A 17732-nucleotide genomic window follows, 5' to 3' on the forward strand; every position below is an offset into this window, starting at 1 on the left:
TGTTTGTGCGGGGAGGTAAGCAGCTACTGCATGATTTTACTTGTGTAAAATCCCAAGACTAGTCAAGTTCATTAAGACCTGGTAATTGCCAGGGGCTTGAAAGGAGGGAAGCTGGGACTTCATTGTTTAATAGATACAGTTGCAGTTTGGGAAGAAGAGAAAGGTTCTGTAAATGGGTGGTGACACTGGCTGCAAAACTGTAGATATGACTAATGCAAGAAGTACATCTATATGTGCTTAAAATGGCACATTCCATGTTAATATGTGGTACCAAAAGGAAAAATACTGTGTAAGTATGGATTATCCAGCAGAGTTTGGATCTGGAGTGTCTCCCAGAGGCCCACATGTGAAAGACCTGGTCACCAGTCTGTGGCACAGGGCAGGGGAGGAGATAGTAGACCGGTCAGGAGACGGGATCTCCTAGGAAGAAGCGAGGTCATTAGGAGTGTGACTTCAAAGCGGGTTTGGGACGTCAGTCTACTACTCTCACTTGGTTTCTGCTCTGATCATCTCTGATGTCACAGAACCTCCGAAACTTCGAGCCAAAATAAACCTTTACTCCTTCAAGTGGTTCGTCTTAGGTGCTTTGTCACCGTGAGTGTCGGGAGGGAAGCTGGTTCCACCTCAGCTTTGGGGATTGGTTTTAAGGTATTCTACACATGATAAAACAATAGACATATTGACAGGACATTTGCAGTGATTGTGTTTACAATACGTTGGAAACAGTTTAAATGCTCAGCAACAGAAGACTGAATGAAAGAGCAGGCTACCCCTCAATGAAATGACTGGCTTATCTTTGCGTCTGCGTGAGCAAAGAACACAGAGAGGAGCAGTAAAAGCTGGTACTGCACTATTGCTGAAGCACTCACAGTTTTAACCATGGTTAGCACAGATGACCGTTCCAAGCAAACGGTAATATCTTTTGGAAATGGCATTAGAAAACAAAGACATTTCACAGGACTTGGATCTCCTGACTTTTCTCGACATTCTTCATATTTCTGTAATTCCTAGACTATTCCCAAAGCCCACTCTATGCTTTGGCAAATATTAGGAATTCAGTATGCTGGCTTTGTTATTATTTTTCTCATTTATAGACACAGACAGACTGGATTAGGAGGATTTGGGGAAGTCATTCAGTAAGAGCTCAGTGTCCACATGTGAGCAGAGAATTCTCATTTGGGGCTGGGAGTGGCGGCAGACCCTGTAATCCTCGTACTCACGACTGGGAGCTCAAGGTGAGCCTGGAACGCTGTTCCAAAGCAAAGTGTCAGGAAAAGCTCTCACTTCAGTGAAGGGATTTAGAAAGAAAAAAAAAAGGAAATGTTTTAAATGTGCTCTAGTTTAAGAGAACATAATATTATAACAAGAAAATTACTTAATGTTTTAAACATAGGCATAAAACTGCCCACATTGGGTATAAAGCTGTCATTAAGTGCAGGGAAGGGGTCCAGAATGAAATAAAACAAAACAGCTTCCTCATGAAGAAGTCTGGATAAAGAGAGAGAACACATTATCATGTGAAAAATCACTAAACTACCTTTTTTTTTTTTTGAGACAGGGTTTCTCTGTAGCTTTGCAGCCTGTCCTGGAACTAGCTCTTGTAGACCAGGCTAGCCTCAAACTAACAGAGATCTGCCTGCCTCTGCCTCCTGAGTACTGGGATTAAAACCATGTGCCACCACCGCCTGACCCACTTAAACTGGTTTTTACAGACCAGTGTATACAATAGGACACAGAACAGGGAGTGAGCAGACTGGTGACTAGCAAGTCACCTCACAGTCCCACATGCCAGAAACTAGGTGCATCCCATCACAGTGTGCCAGAAAATAGTCCTCCCAACTCTCTCCCTTGTTCATGTGACTGCCACACGGATCCACCCTGGGCAATTCAGGGTTTTGGGGATTGTTGCTTTTTGGATTGGAAGTCTCAAGGTGGGTGACATTGCAGGACTAGGAATCAATTTGAGGCCTTGACCCTCTCTGGTGGAAGAACTTCTGGCCTCTGAAGCCAGGACCTCTCTGCCACCTCTCAGGTCACCTCTCTGGATCTCACAGTTGACCCGCCAACTAGGCGAGATCAGCTGAAATTCCTTATTACATTGACTGACTTATATTGATTATTGTCTACATACACATCCCCACTACCACCACCACATATACATGCACAGGCGCACACACACGCGCACACAAGCATACACATGTACATGTATATGCACACACATGTGCATTCATACACACACATGCATGCCCACACATAGACAGGTGCATATGCACTCACACACACATAAATGCACCCCCACATTCCCATCCTGCTACTCATTCAGCACACAAAGGACTGTCTCTAGGCTCCTGGGGGTGCTCACTGCTTTCTAAGTGTGTACCCCACAGACCCTTGTCTTGGCATTACCAGATCCTCACACTCACACACATCACCATCAACACGTACTCCTCTCCTGGAAGTGTCAGCTTTCCACTGCACCCGGAGTCAACTTAACTCCATAGGCCTTCGATGGGGTGGGGGTGGGGAGGCTGGGCTAGAGTATCTCAAACTTCCTTCATCTTGACGATGGAAGGAACTTTTACATCGTGACAGTTCACACAGAAATATAACCGACAAAATGGTTTTGCAGAACCGCTTCATGCTCATTAGTAATGATGTACTGAGGTTTTTTTAATGGTTGGTTTTTACTGACATAAGATTCATAGAACATGAAATTTACCAGTTTTATTATTTAAGAACATATGGCATTAAATTTGTAATGTATAGCCTTCACTAATAATTTCAGAAAATTTTATCACCCTGGAAAAAACCCGTGCCTGTTACATTAATCACTTCTATTTTTCATACATATATATATATACATACACACATACACATACATATACATACTGTATAACACACAACATATGTAATATAATGCTAGTGTGTGGGTGTATGGGATGTGTGCATGCAGTACATGCTTGTGTTCACACAGTCACTTCTCTCCGTCTAGATGTGTATGTGTGTGTAGCAACTGTGTGTATAGCGTATGCACATACATACATTTGAAGGTGCAAGTGAAGGCAGAAGGGAGATGTTGGTAATCTTCCTCTAATTCTCTTACTTTTCGAGGCAGGGTCCCTCACGGGAGCTGCAGCTTGGCATTTGTCTAGCAGGCTGGCTATCCAGGGACCTTCCAGGATCTGCCCATCCCCACCCTTTCAAGACTGGGCTACAGGTGCGGGGGTCCATGTCTGGCTTCTGACTTGGGTGCTGGGGATTTGAACTCAGGTCTTCTTCTTTTACAATACGCACTACAGCCCATGGAGCCTTCTCCCCAGATCTACTTTCTATATACTTTATTACAAAAGAATGTTATAGAGGTTCACTGAACTGGTCCCATCTTCCACTGAATACTAAATCCAACTTGCACTCTGAAGTAAATGTATACACACAGAGATGCTACACATATACACACACATATATGGAGGCTGTGTGAACACATGCATACACTACATGCATACATATTATACACCTATACAATGCATATATGCAATATATATATATATTATAGAAGCAGGAGTGACTGAGTAATAGAATGGGCATGGGGACTTTTCCAAGATGACAAAATTTTCTAAAATTATTAGCAATGGCTTCACATTACAAATCTAATGTCATGCATTCTTAAATGATAACATTGGTAATTTTCATGTTATATGAATCTTAGCTCAATAGAAATCAATCACTAATAAGACCTCAGTATGCCATTACTGGGGAGCATGAAACGGTTCTGCAAAACCATTTTGTCAGTGATATTTCTGTGTGAACTTTGTCACAATGTAAAAATTCCTGACCGCGAGGGGTGCGATCACCCACTGATACAAGGGGACTGATCTAATGAGAGTTCACCAAGGCCAGTTGACTGGGACTGAGCGAGCACGTGATCCAGCCAGATTTTCTGAATGAGGCCGGATTCTCTGAATGTGGCTGGCTCGGAGTCTTTCTGAAAAGCCATTGACAATGTCACTGGGACTTGTTTCCTCTGCATATACTGGATTTCTGGGATCCAGTCTGTTTGGATGCTTACCTTCCTGGACCTGGAGGGAGGGGGGAGGAGCTTGAACTATCCACAGGGCGGGAGACCCTGACTGCTCTTGGGGATGGAGAGGGAGGAGGGGAGGGAGTGGGGAGAGTGGGAGGGGGTTGGGAGGAGGGGCGGAAATGGAGACTTTTGTATTTTAATAAACTTTGAGAAAAAAAATGATTCTAACACAATTTTAGAAAATTACAAAAAAGAAATTCCTGAACAATTACTGAGAGGACGTCTAATCCTTTGTTTTGTTTCTAAGACAGAGTTCCACTATGCTGGCCTAGCTGGCCTTGAGTCTGTAATTTTCTGCTTCCTTAGTCATGTGGCTATAGCATTATCACACATGTCACTATGTTTGTCTGGGGCATCAATTTCTCATTCTGTCTTCTACTTCTCTCTAAGTGAAACCAAACCTTCCCTTAGAGGATCTATGCTAAAATGTTCTAGGAGGCCTGACATATGTTTTTGTGAATGTGTTAATAATAACAAATGTATACAAGTAATAAAAAAACAAATAAAAACAAATGTTTATTAAGGACTTGAATAGGAAATAAGCATAAAAAGTAAGCATGGATGAAAACGGAGAGCCCTCAATTATATCTCAGGATGCAATGAGGAGATGGGATTACAGACTTCAAGAAGGCCGTAACCACTGTCATTTAGACTTCTACTTCACAAACCCTAGACTTGTTGATGTTCCTGCACTGGCTCTGCAAACAGTGTGAAGAAATGTGGTTTCACATTTGACAAGAATAAGGAAGACAGAAGAGAGAAAGAGCAAAAAAGGAGCCAAACAGGCCAACCCTTTTGGAGCACCGATTATTTATCAAGCATAGGTACTTTACGGTTTAGGTCTCTTAATTCCTCAAAGTTTACATTCATATCCGTATTTATTTTCTCAAAAAAGAAAAATTTCATGTATCTACTTCATTTTAGCTGTGTAGTGTAGCAACTCATAGAATTTCTGCTGAGACTAGGGAACATGCCCCCTAATTAGGTATTTAAATACGAAAATTCTTTACGACCTACTAGCTTGCCATTAATTTTGTGATTCTTCAGAACTTATCTTGTTTTAGGATGACAGCCACAATTTCTCAAAGCTCTCACAAGGTGGGGAGGCAAAGAACCAGGGCAAAGGACAGCTTGCGGTCCGTGCATTGCACGGATATAGAGAATGGGGAAGAGCACAGAGGCCCAGGGTGGCTCAAAGATCTGTAACATTTGCTGGGAAGTGATTACCCAGATGCAAAGCAAAACTGAGGGAAACGCAGAGTCCCCACTCTGCTGAGCGGGGAACACTGAGGACAGCCACCGGCGCTATCATGATCTAAGGACACAGCAACAGCATGTGGAAATAATTACGGCTTGGAAAGCAGAAGGCGGACCATCGCTCGGAGCAAACAGCGGATGCCATTGGGAAGGAAACGTGATCACTTGCCACCGTATGTGAGCAGGAGACTGACGGAAGGAGGTACAGCTGAGATTGGGGGTATGGGGAGACCCCAAATCAGAATCATGGGGTCAAAAGAGGTTTTAGAAAATGACAGTAGGTAAGAAGGGAGACTAAACTTAGAATGTTGGAATATCAGAGATAATAGGCAAAGAAATTGAAATGTTATTTTAAAATGAGCCTAGCACGTTTTATGTTGTGGTAGTTAGAGCAAAAGCAAACACACGAGACGTTTGATGGGTTTTCCAGACGCAAGCAGCTGAGAAGGATTCATGTAAAACCTAAGAAGAGAACTCTTTTTTTTTTTTTTTTAAAAGAGATTGAAAAGCAAGAGCCAGATTCCAGAAATAAGAAGAAATGGGGTACCTATTATGTACTGGTCTCTGTGCTGGATGCTTTCCTGGTGCTCAATGTTCAAAATGAACCAAAAGCAGGAAATATAATCTCTCTTTTCTAGATAAGAAATAAAAGGCTTGGATTCCAATTCTCGTAGCTGGCTAGCAAAAAGAACCAAGGTATACCAGAAGGATGGGATGACCTTAAAAGTTGAAAGTTCACATGATAGGGTGGAAAGATAGCTCAGTGGGTAAGAGCGCTTACCACTCAGGCATAAGGACATGAGTCGGCCACAGCATCCACGTTAAAATGCGGGGATGCTTGAGCAAGCTTGCAAATCCCACCTTTGGGATAAGGTGTTTCTGGAACCAGGCTAGTTCCAGGTTCACTGAGAGAACCTGTCTCAAAGGCATACGATGGATGAGAGAACACGGAGAGCTGACATCTTTCCTTGGTTTCCACACACACAATACAACACACACACAAACATATATACACTCCACACATATACACATTAGTGCCCCTCCCAGACACACACACACCCATAACCTCCCACCAAAAGGTGATATTCTAAGACAAAACAGAATAAAACCAACCAAGATAACTTACTCTTGGACCAGGTGCTCCAGGCGGACCCTGCAACATAATAATAATAAAAAATGAAACAAATCAAAACCCAGTTGGTAAATATCCCAAAACCAGACAACTGTATATGAATCAATGACAAACAGATATAAACATAAATGAACTCACAGGAGGTCCTGGTTGACCCCTTGGTCCTTGGGGACCCTAAACGAAATGAAGACAAAGCACAATATGTAGATAATTTGCTTTCGATTTGATATTAACCAAGACCCAACTTCTGCAATTGCCTATTGCTGTCATGCAAATCACATGATTCGTAATTGTTTCCATATTTAGAAGCTCTTGCTCTTAACTGTGACCCACAATTCTGAATAACCTAGAAACTTATCTCAGGGGAGGGAACTGTTTGCCCATTTTAACAAATTAAATAAATTGAGATATAAAATGTTAATACCGCGTAGCTATTTCTATTAGCACCCTCTCAATCGCAGAAGCTAGAAACTCCATTGTTTTTATATTCTTCATGTATTTGTAAACTGTGTCCCTCTAAACATTGTCAAAAATACTTCTTTATTTTCAATGTAAATGATATAATATGGCTTATGCCTGCATCTCCTAACCACTGAATAATGTCCTAATTTTAAACTCTGTGGTCTGCAGTGGGGCATTTGAGACATAATTGGGTCTCGAGGGTGAACCCTGTAAAGAGATCAATGCCATCATGAAAAGTAGCAGAGATATTCTGTTCTCCTCTTTACTGGGCTAAAGGTAGAAGCTGGCGTTCTGTAAACCAGAAAGACCAGTCTATCCATACTAATGACATTCTTCTTAGAATCTGGAGTCAATCATTCTGTTAACCAGACAAAGGCTCTCATTCCAAGAAGAAGCATAAACTTCTTAGCAGTGTGGCTCACCATCCACTCTGAGCTCCTTCCATGTGACCTGATTTCCAGGTCACACATCAGAAAATGGAACAACTGGGTAACCAGCAAATGAGGAGCAGAGGCAGGACAAAAACTCAAGTCAGCTAAACACGGAAGAGATGTTCTTAGACACCCCATTCTATTGCCTCCTCTCAAGGTGTGGTCTTTATCAACACAGCCTACACACCGTCTATAGTCAGCTACTTGCACATCCCTAAACCCTCCTTCTTCTTCTCTCTACCCCTCTTTCTCTTTCCTCTTCCTCCTGTCTTCCTTCTCTTCCTTCTTTTCTTCCTATAGGTTTTCTCGCTGTAGCTCAACTGTCTTCAAATTCCCACGTCTCCTGTGCCAGCCTCCCGAGTACAGGGATAACAGGCATGTCCATCATGCCTGACATCCTAGGTTCTTTCTTTCCTAAAAGCATTCTCCTGAACACACTGCTGCCTACTCAGTCTATCACAGAAGACTCACTGCGCTCTCACCACTACTTTAGAACGCTGTATCCGCCACAAATACCTGCTATTGTCACTTCCTTCCCCCTCAACTACATATTTCTTTGTTCTCCATTTCATAGAGCACAGCGCTGTGGAAAGTACTTGAGGTTTAAGAAAAAGTCTGTTGCTTTTCAATATTCTGGGACAAGAATAGTGCCTAACACACACTGGAGCCTCGATAGTTCTTACTACACAATTTAACAATGTTAAAAGTTGGTATTAATTTAGAAAGCAAGAAGGCTAAATAGGTACATTAAGATGCCAAGATTGTGCTGACATTTTCCAGAATGAATCAGCAGCCATCGTGGTTCATGTCTTACACATCTGCTCAGAATTAACTGATTTGAGGTGAACTGAATACTAACATCATATTGAGTCAAACTCAGATCACGGTTAATAAGACGGTAAAGAGAAGACTTCGTTTCCAGCTGGTTTCAAATATTATTGACGTTGTAACAGGCTTCTTATTCAGAACCCTTTATTAGTAAGGCTGCTAACTCGGGTTCTGTTGTGACAGCTAGAACAAATAACATGTGGTCACTTAAGTAGGCTGGGGAGCACTCACACTATGCCCGATAGGCATTTCACAGTTTGCATGATCTGTGCTTAACATTCTAATAAGAGAATGTACAAGAGTTGTTCTCAGAAGCTGCCTGCTCGGTTGCAGGAACACCCTCCTTAGTGATAGTAGATGCAGAGGCTAGAGCGAATTTGATCCATTCTGAATCAACACTGCAAAAATAATAAACAGCTGTGTGATTGAACCATTGAGCATGTTCCTGACATTTACAAAATCTCTTTGACGGTTCAGTACAAAACATCTATCCTATATTTGACTCCGAAAGAGGGAGGAATGTACCAGAGAAAAATGAACAAATTCTTCCCCCTGCTGACACTACCAAATTCATTTCAGCTTGTTCCTCAGAGCAAATCAGTTCACCGCAAATATGATCCAATGAAATAACATGCAACAAGACAGGGCAGGGCAACCCTAATGCAACAACGGCATGAAACAGGACAAGTAAGCAAATAAATTGGGATTCCAACCACATTATGTCTTATTAGTTCCCCTAGTCTCTACCTAACACGTCGAAGATAGCCATCCACTTTCTATCATAAAGCACTTCGTAGCAAAACTATCATTGTCCTAAGGGGAACCATATTCATGGGGATGACTGTGGTAGTGGGTTGGGTGGTTATAGAGAAAACATTCTCTTTCAATCACACCAAGTTCTCTCTGTTTCATTCTAGAATTTAAACAAATCCTTAAACAGTAACCCAGCTTACCATTTGATTTAAGAAAACCATTGTGTGACCTTGAATCTGAGTATATTGTCTTCTTTTCTTTTCTTTTCTTTTCTTTTCTTTTCTTCTTCCTTCCTTCCTTCCTTCCTTCCCCCTTTCTTCTTTCCTTCCTTCTTCCCATCCTCTCTTCCTCCCTTTCTCCTTCTTTCTTTTCTGGCTTTTTGAGACAAGGTTTCTCTGTGTAACAACTCTGGCTATTCTAGAACTTGCTTTGTAGACCAGGCTGGCCTCAAACTCAGAGGAATCCACCTGTCTCTGCCTCCTGAGTCCTGGAATTAAAGACATGTGATGTGTACTGCCACCTGCCTTTGTCTTTTTCTTATGTAAATTTCTTTTTTTATTCCCTTTATGTAAAAACTATTGTCAATTACCACATGAGTTCTCTTAGGCTGGTCCAGTTTTAGAGTGGTCTTTCTCTTTAGACATTGAGGACTTCTACTATAGGAAGTCTACTCTCTATTTTCTGTCACTAGTATGTCTCCATTGCCCAGTTGTGACAGCTGGAGAAAGTATCTAGTCTTTGACGAATACTTCTTTGGGGACTAAGGGGCAGATGACTTCTCCTGAGAACCACTGGTTTGAAGGGTTTACTTTTGAGTTTTACAATGTTAAATAATACTTATTAGACAGCAATGTTAGGATGGAATCAGCAAACTAGAAGGCTTAAAGTACGACCGTGGGTTAGGAATCTGGTCTTCAAGCTGCCTGCGGCTGGTGGTTACCGTTTCTGTAGCTCTCTTACCCAGCTGGCCTCCAGCCTTTAGGTTTCTGAGAGGCTCTGTGATTTATGAAAAAACATTGTTTGAGGATGGGGAGACTTAGGTTCCAATCTTGTCTTCGTAGGTTGTTATATGTTCTTGGGTGCACCTCTACAAACTCAGGCCACAGAGGTCTCCTGTGAAAACAGGCTCGGCCAGTGTGGTGGAAAGAAAACAGCCTCCAAAGGGAGTGGCACTACTCAGAGGTGTGGCCTGGCTGGAGGAGGTGTGTCACTGCAGGAGTGGGCTTTGACTTAAGTCACACCTAGTGTTAGAACTCACTTTCTGTTGCCTGCAGATCAAGACGTAGAACTCTCAGTTCTTTCTCCAGCACCATGTCTGCCTGCGAGCTGCCATGTCCCTCCATGAGGACAATGGAGTAAACCTCTGAAACGGTAAGCTACTCTCAATGAAATGTTTTTCCTTTGTAAGAGTCGCCATGGTCATGGTGTCTCTTCACAGCAATAAAAACCCAACTAAGACAGTGAGGATGGTTTCCGTGGCCCTCTTGAGGATTTAATTTTCAGGCTGAAGATCTAGCACAGTGGCAGAGGGCTTGTCAAGCAGTTTAATACTCTAGATACTCTAGTTAAGGTTCTGGGTTTGAATGCATGCACACACAAATACACACAAGGGAGACAGAGAGAGAGAGAGAGAGAGAGAGAGAGAGAGAGAGAGAGAGAGAGAATTGTGATTTTTAAGCTTATATTTGTTTTTAAAATTTTTCCTCATCTTTTTTAACTGGACAGGGGATTACCCCCATGAGTATAAGGTAAAGATTTCAATTTTGCAGTTTGTATGACTATAAGGTAATTTGTAGTTGAATCAAAGGAATTGATTTATTTTTCATTTGAGTGAATTATACTACATACAAATGAAATATATACCTAAATATTTTAACTTCTTAACTTTAAAATATAGGATTTTTTTTATACTTTAGTTTTTTTCTTATAATGTGTAAGCCAAATTGGAGGTCATGATTCTGATACTCAAAAGCCATAGAGCCATATGAAAGTAGTTGAGAAAATGTCAGTGGAATTCTTCCACATTATACTGATTTTTATCTTATCATAACATACTATGAAAATGAAGCAGCCTTCCTCAGATTTATGGTGAATTGCTCTCTTTATATTTTTTCTACTTCTGCGGCTTTCAAGTTGCTTCAAGTAGTGACATTCTGTCAAAATCGGAGAGACAGTAGGATATTAACTTTGGTATAAGCTAATACTTTACTTTAAAAATAACTGTATTCTATTACTTTTGACAAATGCTCCTTAAACAATTTAAATTAATTGTGTCTTAAAAGTGTTTTGGAATACCAGGGAAGCCAGGGATTCTTTTATGAATCAATTTAGAAGGAAAACAAGAGTTTTGAAGTTGGGTGAAAAGGGAGAGGCAAATTCTTACATTATACTTGTTAGCAGGTTTCTTAGGCTCCCTAATCTGGAGTTGTTTAGAGAATATCTATATGAGTCCTGAGCTTTACAAATAAAACCCATAGGCAGCCAGACAAGTACCAAGTATAGAATTGAGAAGAAATCTCTCTTACATGGCTGTCCAGAAGTGGTGCCCCATTGGTGAAAAGGTCTCATTTCTAACAAGTTCCAGAATTTAAAGTTACGTTGCAGGAAGTGTGACCCTCCTCCAGTAGGAAATTCAAGCCTACGACAAAGGGAACGTGTCTCCATGGTGATGTCTGAGCAGCGATGAGGATACTGTGATGGAGCAGGTGAAAGGGGTCCTGGTGACCGAAAGGTATCATTTAAAGAACAGAGGGAAGTGAGAGCCACTAGCAGGGAAAAGCTGCATCCTGAGAGTGGAGGGGAAACAGCAGGATTACACAGGGCTTTTCTATCAAGGGGAGGGGTTTAGATTTTCTTCTGAGTGCAAGGGTCCAGAAAGGCTTAAAGAAGGACAGGGACGCAATCTGCTTTGTGCCTTAACAACATTCCTGCAGCAGATGTGGAGAGTGGATGCAGCAGGGGGAAGTAGAATCGGTGGAAGGATGTTCAGAGCTGGGGGTGACAGCGTGGTAACATGGACGGTGTGGGGGTGGAGGTGGACGGATGGATGCTCATAGGATACAGAGAGGTGGGAACCGAGGTCAGTTTTGTACTCTGTGCTCTTGGGGAATATTATTTTAAGCTGTGTGACTTTTATTTATATTGCATATATTTAACTCTGTGAAGCTGTGGTTCTTTGCCTGTCTAAAGCCCCTGATGGTCCTAATAAAGGCCTGAATGGGCAGGGCTGGCAGACAGAGAGTATAGAGGGAGACATGAGAAAAAAGGGGAGAAACGATAGAACAAGGGGAGGAGGACGTCAGGGGCCACCTGGCCACAGAGCCAGCCATGGAGAAAGAGGGAAAGTAAGATACACAGAAGGAAGAAAAGGGAAAAGCCAGAGGGAAAGGATAATTTCAGTTAAGAAAAGCTCACAAGAAACAAGCCAAGCTCAGGTCAGGTGATTCTAAGAAAGAATAAGCCTCCGCGTGATTTATTTGGGAGCTGGGTGGTGGGGTCCCACAAAGAGCAAAGAATAAGTCCAAAGAGTAAAACATCACACCACATTACGCCTTTGTTATTGTTTTTGTAGGGGTGGGGGTGTTGCTTATTTTCCGTTTATGAGGTATCACACTCCAAAGATCTGTCAGGGACTTAAAAGCATCTCCCATAGTTCCAGTCGGAGCACTGTTAGGGCGGAGCTCCAGGAGCTGCTGGTAAGCCCACAGTGGCAGGGGCTTGCGGAAGCACCTGTGTTGGACTCAGGGCAGGGGCATTGTTGTTGGATCAAGCCGCAGTCAGTCTGGTAGTCTGCTCCTCTAGCCGATATTTACTGTGTTCTCATGGACCAGCGGCTAGTGACTGGGGACTCGATGCTATCAAAGGTGGTAGGTGGTTGTACTATCAGATAGTGATATCAAAGATGGCATCAAATATGTACGAATTGTTCTTGGAGCCCATTCTCAGGAAGCCTATTACAGAAACGGAAATAATACTTAAAAATAAATTGTTTCAATCTATTCTCCGTAGTCACTCGTGTTTATCATTCATTTAAAATTTACCACCTGCTGGGCAGTGGTGAGGAACACCTTTAATTACAGCACTCAGGAGGCAGGTAGAACTCTGAGTTCGAGGACAGCCTAGTCTATAGAATGAGTTCCAGGACAGGTAGGGCTACACAAAAAGATCCTGTCTCACAAAAAAAAAAAATCTGTATAATTCACTATCAATAAGACAGATGCTGCCAGTGATTGTGGTTCCATCATGAAAACAAACATTAAAAAACATTTTCTATGTTGCTTATGTTCTAGTGAGTGAGGTTACTGAACAGAAGACAAATGCATATAGCAGGCAGCAAAGGGGCTCGGATAAACGGAGATAAAGCGTTTCAGGAAGGTGGGAGAATTGCCTCTATATGGATTGGTTGTTGATCTTTACAGAGACTGTGATGGTTGATCTGTCTTGGCATTTAGGAGTTCAGAATGCAACTCTGGGTACATCTGTAAGGGTTTTATCAGAGATGATCGACTGATCCCGAAGGGACCAGTGGAATAAAAAATGTAAAAGGAGCAGACCAGGAAAGTGATACGATTTTAGCTTTGCTCCTGTCTGCCATGATGGGAACATGGCAACTGACCTCTACCACGTGCTCCTGCAGACATGATGCCCTGCTTGAGTGTGAGGGGCCCAGCAGTCGTGGGCTGAGCGCTCGGAAATCATGACCGAGTCAAATCTTTCCTTCCTAAGCCGTTCCTGTCACATTATAGTCACAGAGTGTGGAAGAAACTACCATAGCAGGCTACTCAGGAGAAGGCTTCGTGATGCGAGGCCTCTGATGAAAAGAACCAAGGCTCAGGTGACAGGTATTGTACTGCGTCCAGGGCATTAAGGGTTGTTTCCAGGGGTGGGGGCAGGGTGTCCAGCCTATACAAACAGCCTTTAAATAGAAATGTCAAAATAAATAGAAGCAGAGGGGTTTAAAAGTGCGGTACAGAAGTACCAGGAACAGGAACTGGAAAGTGGAGGCTGCGGAAAGAACAGGAGAGGAAAAGCCATCAGCTTATGAGATCCAAGCATCGTAGCTACCTCACCTGGTCTTCAGGACCTTCCAGGGCCGGGCTCTCAGACCCTTCATCAATGTGAGAGAAGCCCTTACCTTAGTGAGGCTTCAGCTCCATCTGTGTTTCATTTTAAGGGGAAGACTTGCCTGGTCACTACCTTGTTTATTCTGGATGCCTATTTCTACCAGAAATCTCAGACCTACATGTATATGTTCTCGCTTCCGGTTATGTGTTCCCCTTTTCAGCTAATTAGCGTAATTATTTCCCTCCATGCCTGCTGCCTTTCATGGGGGATGCTACAATCTGGTCAGCAAAACCCAACCAGACAATTGTACTTGTGTCAAGAGGCGGATATAGTCATCTGCTTCATGTTGGTAGCCTTTGCTATCTACACATACAGCTCACACCACCACTTTGTCTACTGCACATTCACACGACTTTTTTTTTTTCTTAGAAGAAAATGTATGTCTGCCATCCCTGTCCTCAGTAGGAGGAAATAGGAGGAGTGAAAATTTGAAGCTAGCCTGGGCAACATAGCAAGAGTCTATCTCAAAATAGCACGCACAAGCTAATGCTTTGATCCTCCCGCGCAGCATTCTTTGCTGGCTGGGTGTAGCATGTGTGTCTAATGAGACCCAGCAGGGCTGTTGCTGGGACACTGGAGAAGACCCATCCCTTTCTTGCCCGACAAGTCAGACACTCTACTGTACACAGTAATATGGGGAGAAGATGATTGGCAGGTCCTTAAACACAGCGCTTATCAGATCCCACTGGAAAGTACCATATAGGTTATTTCTGCCTGTCAGCAACTATAATTTGATTTTGAGTCCACAAGCATCAGAGTCTTTGATTCCCTGGAGATTATGGCCTAGAGACAGGGCTGCTGTAATCAAAGATCTCATTATTCAGTTAAACTTACAGTTTCACCTCTAAAGCCTTTTTCACCTCTGGGTCCCTAAAAGAGAGGGGAAAAGATGGTAGTTGAGCGTCATGGGCCACTGTGCGTCTGGTGCAGCAGCAGCTACAATCAGAAGCATGCCATTCTGTATTCCTGTCCTCCTATCTAGGAGGATTTGTGCATTCACGTACAGTCCAGATTTCCCGAGTAATGAGAAGTTCCCCGCAAACAAACCCAAACAACCCACGCTGGTGGATTACGCTCTCGGTTCACCATGTCGAGTTCCACCTGGTAGTGAGACAGGACAACAGGACTCTGACTCGGGTAGGACCGTTACAACAGTTATCCGACAACCACTCACAAAAGTGTTTGGGGAGAAGAGTCTTTCGGTTTCTAGGTTCCAATCTTTGCTTCTCTTTGCTTTCAAAATCCTTGTTTCTCAAGCAATTTCTTTGTTCTCTTTCATTTTTCACTTTCTGTCCCCCTTTCGATTTTATATATTGCAGAGTATTGTGGGTCGCAGGTGAGGTCAGAGGACTACCCTCATGGGTGAGGTCAGAGGACCACCCTCAGGGGTGAGTTCTTTTCCTCCACTGTGGAATCTGGGGACTGAACTCAGACTCACGTGACAAGCACTTTTCGCCGCTCCACACTAGATTTAAAATTATTTTGGGGAATATTTTTTCATATCAAATCTAAGGATGCAATTTTAAAGACTAGATGTGAGCCTTCTAGTCTCATTTAGAAGATCTCCCCAAACTGCAAACTACACCTTAGCTTTCTAGATCATTTTAAAGATGACTTTTCTGTTCTGTTTTTCACATTAATTTTATCTGGTGGTTTTTCTAATGGTGAAACAGGATGACAATGTCTTTTCAACACTAATGTTTCCCAAACAATTCCATCTTCTTCCCTGCCTCCAGTGTAGGAGAAACCATGCGACCAAATGCTCGTCAATTACCATCAGAAATATCTAACACGTGAGGGGGATTCTGAGCAATTGTAGGTAACTAAATGGAAAAACTAACCAAACCTGAAGTCCTTCATCCTTCGTACTCACTATAAGTCAGTTTGGTTCAGTATCCCCAGTGCTTGCAGCTCCTTTGGTAATGATTAAATTACAATATGCTCACATAGCTAATTCTGCAGTTTAGTCTGTTAACCTTGATCGACGTCTTTCTCCTGCCGCGCATTCCATTACAATAACTGCAATCTTGTTGTTTTTCGATTTGGGAAAGAAATCCGTCATTGCCTCTATCCCCACCTATTTTCCCTCACCATATTTCTGTGCGGGTGAATTTCAGAGGCTTATTTCTTATAATGGGCTTTTCTTCTTAGGACGGAAAACATGGGGCATGGAAAGAATTTGTCAAGACATTTGATGCGCACGGTGACTAGCCTAGCAAGCTTTCACAGCGATTGTAACCGAACACAATCAGATACTTTAATCGAGACATTTCTTGATCACATAACGACCTTTAACAGCGATTACATAAGCAAAACATGGTCAGATATTTTAACTGAGGCATTTCTTTCTCACATTTTCCTTGACCAATAATGTTTCACATTTTTGACAGAGGAGAACAATCATCCCTTAATCAGAACAGCATGTCCTGAAGAACCACCCACTGAACTATGAGAACTCTCCCACCTACAGTTTTATGTCGTTCTGAGCAGCAGATGTTGGAAGCCAAGAGAATGAGTTACACATTTTATTTCTTTTGAATAAACTCCAGTAACTTTAGCGGTGAGTTCTCTAAATTTATAAAGATAAGAGCTCTCCTTAACACTTTAAACATTCCATTTTCATTTTTAAATATGTTTACACATAACACTTTCAAATGCTTCAAAAATACGGCTTCCTTGAAGGGAATGAATCTTGGTTTTCCCTGTCTTTATTTGACCTATTGTGTCCCTCTGTGCACAAGTTATCAGTTCTGCAATAGGCCCCACCAATTATTTCAGTTACCGTCTTACTTCTTGGTTGCTTTACAGACAAATTTCTTACCGTACTGGCCATATGCTGACTCTACGCCCACCCCAGACACGGATGGGATGGATGGAGACATCAGCTGTGTAGCTCACTGGGTCCTTTACCTTGAGTAACTAGGTGAACCTCTATAAACTTTATTGAATAGAAATCAAACCTGCTTCAACCATTTGTTGTAACAATTTGAGAAATGTTGTCATGGGAAATGAAGCAGGACAAGGCCATAGAGTTCACAGTAGGATTTTTCGAGAAGTTATCATTGCATGTTTCATAGCTTTCAATGAAACCTGCACTGGGAGAGCATGCTGACCACGTGGGCCTTTCTTTAGACCATTCTGTTAACCTTGCACTATCCCGGCTTTCTTGCTCATTTTGCCAACATCTTTCTCTGTTTACAGCGGGTGCTTCCAAAGACTCAAATCTTGGCGATCAGAATTCATTTAGCTTCCTTTGGAACTGATTCCAGCTTTACTGACTGCTTCTACGTTTCCTGCTCTCCCTGGCTCAGCCCATTTTTCTTTGCTTGCGCTTGAAGTGCCTCCACCATTCAAACCTTCCATTACCCCATGACCCTTAAGCATAGCCTTCCAGAAGAAAACGGGTAACTTCTTTTCTAACGTTTGTTTCCCAAATACCCAGGCGGATTCTTGATGGAGTATTCTAGAATTAGGAATTTTAAAACATGGCTAACAACAACAGCAGCAGCAACAACAACAACAAAAGAAAAGAGCAACGTTGTAGCAAACTTACAGTTCTGCCTGTTGGGCCTATTATACCTTCTCTGCCCAGAGGGCCAGTGTTTCCCTGTGGAGGGAGAGAAAACAGTCTCACTCTAAGAAAGTCAGTCTCATTCAACATATA

At 42.4% G+C, this 17732-nt stretch overlaps 1 protein-coding gene across 1 annotated transcript in view; it reads right to left on the reverse strand.

Annotated features, from left to right (window-relative positions):
- Window positions 1–17732, reverse strand: part of Col24a1 (collagen type XXIV alpha 1 chain) — a 256486-nt gene that overhangs the window by 19108 nt on the left and 219646 nt on the right. Inside the window, exons 52-55 of the mRNA XM_087897474.1 lie at window positions 17622–17675; window positions 14903–14938; window positions 6609–6644; window positions 6465–6491 (exon numbers count right to left, since the gene is read on the reverse strand). Of these exons, the coding sequence (XP_087753600.1) occupies window positions 6465–6491; window positions 6609–6644; window positions 14903–14938; window positions 17622–17675 (153 nt within the window). The remainder of the gene's footprint in view (window positions 1–6464; window positions 6492–6608; window positions 6645–14902; window positions 14939–17621; window positions 17676–17732) is intronic.

Source organism: Myodes glareolus, chromosome 17 (assembly GCF_982192425.1).
Source record: "Myodes glareolus chromosome 17, mMyoGla1.1, whole genome shotgun sequence".
Lineage (NCBI taxonomy): Eukaryota > Metazoa > Chordata > Mammalia > Rodentia > Cricetidae > Myodes > Myodes glareolus.